Source organism: Corvus brachyrhynchos, unplaced genomic scaffold, assembly GCF_000691975.1.
Source record: "Corvus brachyrhynchos isolate BGI_N302 unplaced genomic scaffold, ASM69197v1 scaffold46, whole genome shotgun sequence".
NCBI classification, from domain to species: domain Eukaryota; kingdom Metazoa; phylum Chordata; class Aves; order Passeriformes; family Corvidae; genus Corvus; species Corvus brachyrhynchos.
This window is the reverse complement of record NW_008238838.1, coordinates 4,280,443-4,285,137: the sequence shown is the minus strand read 5'-3', so window position 1 is coordinate 4,285,137 and position 4,695 is coordinate 4,280,443. Positions and strand designations below refer to the sequence as shown.

The 4,695-nt window shown below is 51.9% G+C and overlaps 1 protein-coding gene across 1 annotated transcript in view; it reads left to right on the top strand.

Moving 5' to 3' along the window:
- GRIK4 (glutamate ionotropic receptor kainate type subunit 4) overlaps window positions 1–4,695 on the top strand; it is a 178,642-nt gene that overhangs the window by 158,551 nt on the left and 15,396 nt on the right. The window contains exon 13 of the mRNA XM_017738362.1: window positions 1,112–1,225. Within this exon, the coding sequence (XP_017593851.1) occupies window positions 1,112–1,225 (114 nt within the window). The remainder of the gene's footprint in view (window positions 1–1,111; window positions 1,226–4,695) is intronic.

Sequence of the window (4,695 nt, the reverse complement as noted above, 5' to 3'; positions counted from 1 at the left end):
TTTCCTTTCCTTTCCTTTCCTTTCCTTTCCCTTTCTTTTCCCTTTCTTTTCCCTTTCTTTTCCCTTTCTTTTCCCTTCCCTTCCCTTCCCTTCCCTTCCCTTCCCTTCCCTTCCCTTCTTCTCCCTCTCCTGCTTCCAGCAGTGCTGCTCCTCCTTCTTGCGACCCCAGCCTTTCCCAGGATCCCCATCAGGCCTGGTGGTGCCTTGGCATCTGCACAGACCTTGTCAAATTTAGGGACAAAAAGTACAAATAGCTTTTCTTTCCCTTCCCATCTTCTCTTTTTCCACATGCATAATCATCTCCCTGCAAAGCAGAGAAACAAATGGATAAGGGAGTGGAGGTTTCATTTTTACTGAAAGCAATTACAGACATTAAAAGAGCTAAAGTAATAAAAATAATATTTAAAATTCAAATCCCTTATCTATATTACAAGGGTATTAACATGGGAAGAAGTTATTTTTATTTTTTTCTCCCCCTAATCTCATTTGCTTTGCAAGTCAATCTGCAAACTTTAATGCCAAGCCTCTGAATTTTATTTTATTTTATTTTTTTTGAGACTAATCTTTAGTTCTGGAAGTCTGGGCAGGTTTGTGAACTCCATGGCTCAGAGGACAGGGGTGAGGATGCTGCTTTGTCACCTACCTGTGGTGCTTGTTTGTACCTGAACAGATGTGTTCAACAGGGAAGGGGGAGGTTGTATTTTCTATACATTAATATAATATTTATTGGTTTATGGCTCCAGGTTTTAATGCATTAAATGAATAAAAATGGCAAGCAGGCTGTGAGCACTCAGGGGAAGGAGCTGCTGTTGTGGTGCTGCTCCAGCCTGAGAGGGAAGGAAAAACGGGGAAAGGGAAGGAAAAATGGAGAGAATGCTCCAGAGCACAGGGTGGGCTAAACTTTGGGGTGTGTTTGAGCAGGGCTTGTGTGAAACCCACCCGGGCAGGGGGGTGTGAGGAGCCAGTGGAGGCCACCAGCAAAGCTCCTGCTGTTTCCACAGCGATGGCCCGGGCAGGTGGGACACCCCCCTGCAGGAGCAGGTGTCCTGTGTGGCCCCAGGTTTGCTGCTTCCCCAGGATTCTGACCTTTGCCACTGTCCCTTCTCTCCAGAAAGCTGATCTGGCTGTGGCAGGGCTGACGATCACGGCGGAGCGGGAGAAGGTGATTGATTTCTCCAAGCCCTTCATGACTCTGGGAATTAGCATTCTCTACCGAGTTCACATGGTAAGAGCCTGGTTTTAGAGCCATTTATGTCCCTCCATTATTTGCATGCAAACCTGCCTGGTTATAGGAGAATAATGAACGACTCATAAAAATATTTTGGTTTCTCATTTAAACGCAAATGTGCTCGACCTTTATTTCCTGCTTTTCTCTGTCCTTCTGCCGTGTGTCAGGATTGGTGAATTCTGCTCCTGTCCAACCCCCCAGCCTTTGGCTTCTCTCCTCACTCCTCCCAGGGCACATGATGGGGTTTTTTTGGCACAGTGGGGGTCGCAGGATGGTTTTAGAATGGCTTTAAGTGGCTTTAAGAGGCTTTAAGGCCACAGGGTGAGGGGTGCTGAGGGCAGGCTTGGCTGGAGGGGTGCAGCAGCCCAGCAGCGTGGCTGGGTGCTCCCACAGCTGCAGAAAGCTGGTTTGGAGTCACCATCCAGTTGGATTTAGTGGAAAGACTATCTGGGAGGCTGAGCTGGGATATCTGTGGGTGCAGATTAGGCCGTGTTCCTGATCTCAGCTTTGCTCTCTTGCTGCCTTCTCTCACCCGAGAATCACATCAGGGAGGAATCCTGGGTTGCTTTCTTTGCTGTCACCTCCTGGAAATGCTCTACAGCAGAGATCAGCCCTCTGCTTTCCTGACCCCAGGGGAAAATGTCCCTCCTGGAGTGCCCGGGGCAGGCAGGGTGCCAGGCTGAGCTCAGCATGGGCAGTCAGCTCCTCGCCCTGGCTGGGCTCTGCCTCTCTGCTCTCAGCCTCCTCATTGTTCACCCTAAAATCAGCAGCCCCTGCAGCCCAAGGAAAGCTTCTTAACCTCAGCGGTGCTCCCAGCACAGTTGTAGAATCACAGGATGCTGGAATAGTTTGGGTTGGAAGGACCTTAAAGCTCATCCAGTGCCACCACCCCTTGCCATGGGCAGGGACCCCTTCCCCTATCCCAGGTTGCTCCAAGCCCCGTCCAACCTGGCCTTAAGCACTTCCAGGAGTGGGGCACAGATTTTTCTGAATCAAAACAGCTGGGAACATTCCCAAGGGATTGGTGTGTGCAAGCATGTACATGGTGGTGTGTCTTTGCTTAGCCAAACTTGTCTTAAATTCCCACAGATCCTCTTTTATTTGCATTCTCCATTGTTTTATCGTCTCCCTGAAGCTCAGGAGAGGCCGGATTTTCCCCAGTTACTCCCAAACCCCAGTGTCACAGGCGGCCAGCTCCTTTTGCAGCCTCGTTATTCCCAATGTGCATTTTGGAAACGCGCTCTGCTCGGTGTCGAGTGTGACGTGAGTGACAGTGCCTCGGTTTCTGTCAGCCCAACAATAGCAGCCAGAAGGAATAAACCATTCAAGCTGCCTCTCCCAGCCCCCTCTCCATCCTGTTAAGGATGCAGCGTTGGGGATGAACAGAAACAAATTCACGCATCTATCTCTGTGCTGAGTGGCTCCTGCCAAGAGCAAACAAGTAATTAAAATCTAGTTAAAATTCTGGTTCCTCTGGTACGTGCAGAACTTTGGATCAATGACTTAGCTGATCACAAAATAAAAGGGGGTTGACTCTTCCAGCTCCTGGAAATCAGCTGGAATTGTCCCTCCCCCACCTCAGTTGGGTTTTCACATCAGCTGCTGCCTTGTGGAGCCAGGGCCTTTCTGTGCCAGTGTTTCCTAGGATTACAATCGGATTTGGTGATTAAATACTGTGTTATATTAGGAAGGAATTCTTCCCTGTGAGGGTAGGGAGGCCCTGGAATGGATTTCCCAGAGAAGCTGTGGCTGCCCCATCCCTGGAAGCATCCAAGGCCAGGCTGGATGGAGCTCTGGGATAGTGGAAGGTGTCCCTGCCTGTGAAAAAGGGTTGGATGATCTCTAAGGTCCCTTCCAACCCAAACCATTCTGTGCATGTCCTGCCTCAGATCTGCACCACAACCTTCAGCAGTTCCCTGAGCAGCATTCCCTGAGCAGCACTCCTCCCTCCAGAGGAATGCTGGTGCAGGCTTTGCACAGGATCTTCCCCTCAGAGGCCTTTGCTGCTGCCTCGGGGAGCTCTGTGGGATCGTCTGACACTTTTATTTAGGGTGGCAGTTCTTCAGGGCAGGGGAGCATCTGCTGCCACCAGAGGAGCACAGCCCAGCCATGCTGCAGCCTGGCCATCAGGCATTCACCAAACGGAGCAGGATTCACAGGTACAGGCTCCAGAGGGGTTTGGGAATATCCCCTGCTGTCAGCACGCCTTCGGCTGCTCCACACCCGGCTTGGATCCCAGCAGAGGAGCTGCCCAGGGACCCAGGCAGGGTTGCAAAGACATCTCCCAGGTCAGGTCACCCCACAGTGAGCCCCAGCTGGCTGCACTGGGGACATGAGGGACTCAGAGGGGCACCCAGGGCTCGTGCCCTCCCCAGGAGAGGGGGGATCCCCATAGGGAAGCTCAGAGCCCCCCCTTCCCTCTCCAGCCCTTGGCACCTCTTCCTCCAGACCTCTCCCGCTCAGCTTGAGGAGGCTGCCTGAGAGCTCTGTGCCCGCTGACTTCTCAAACTGGTAAATATTTGTTCAACCAGACAGTTCTGGTTTTCCTTTAAGGATGTGGTTTGCAGAGCAGCCCCACAGCCTTCTTCTCCCCACCCCAAAAACCACCTCTGCAATGTCAAAAATTGCAGCTGACGTCTGTTAATCATGGCTCAGATGAGATGGAGCCTAATAAATAACCACAAATGAGCCTCTTCCTCGCCGAGGAGTTGTCTCCACACCCTGGGCTCCTCCGAATGCGATGACATTTCATTTTAATTTCCATGTAGCTCCAGTGGCAAGTGATTTCTCACCCCTTTCTCCTCCCCACGCCGCCAACCCAGCCACCACAGAGCCTGTGCCTCTTAGCACACATAACCAAATATGGCAGCTTTAACCAGGGCTGTCATTTTTCTCAGTTTCACTGCTTGTGATACAATCAAGGCTGGATTTCTGACACGGGAGCTCTAACAGGCTTCCTGACTCGCAGGCTGCTGAGAGGAAAGGCTTGGTTGGTTTTATTAGGTGCCCGTTCTGCCCAGCCAGGGGGATGTGGGCATGGCAGGAGAGGGGTGAGGAGCCCTGAGCAGTCCCTGGGTTTGGCAGGGGCTGGGAACAGGTGCCCAGGGTCGTTTCTGCACAGAGGATAAACCAGGATTATTTGTGTCTTAAACATCTTTGCTCACATCCTGCCTCTGTGGCAGGGAATGAGGGACTAGAGATGATTCTGCCTCCTCAGCCCTGGAAGTCCTTGCCTTCAAAATGAGGAAATGGAGGTTGGGAGAGTGCACAGGAATAGCTGAGTTTAGGCCAAGTGAGCTGAGGCTTAAAGTGCTTCGACTTGATTGCTGCAGAGGACACGAAATGGGAAGGATGGACTGAAAAGCTCCTTCATTCCTGCCAGAGGACGCTTGAGAGGGGCTGAGAGGAGCTGAGCCCTGTTCCTGGCAGCTCTGCCAGCAGGGACCCCTCCCCCCCCGCGCAGGGGG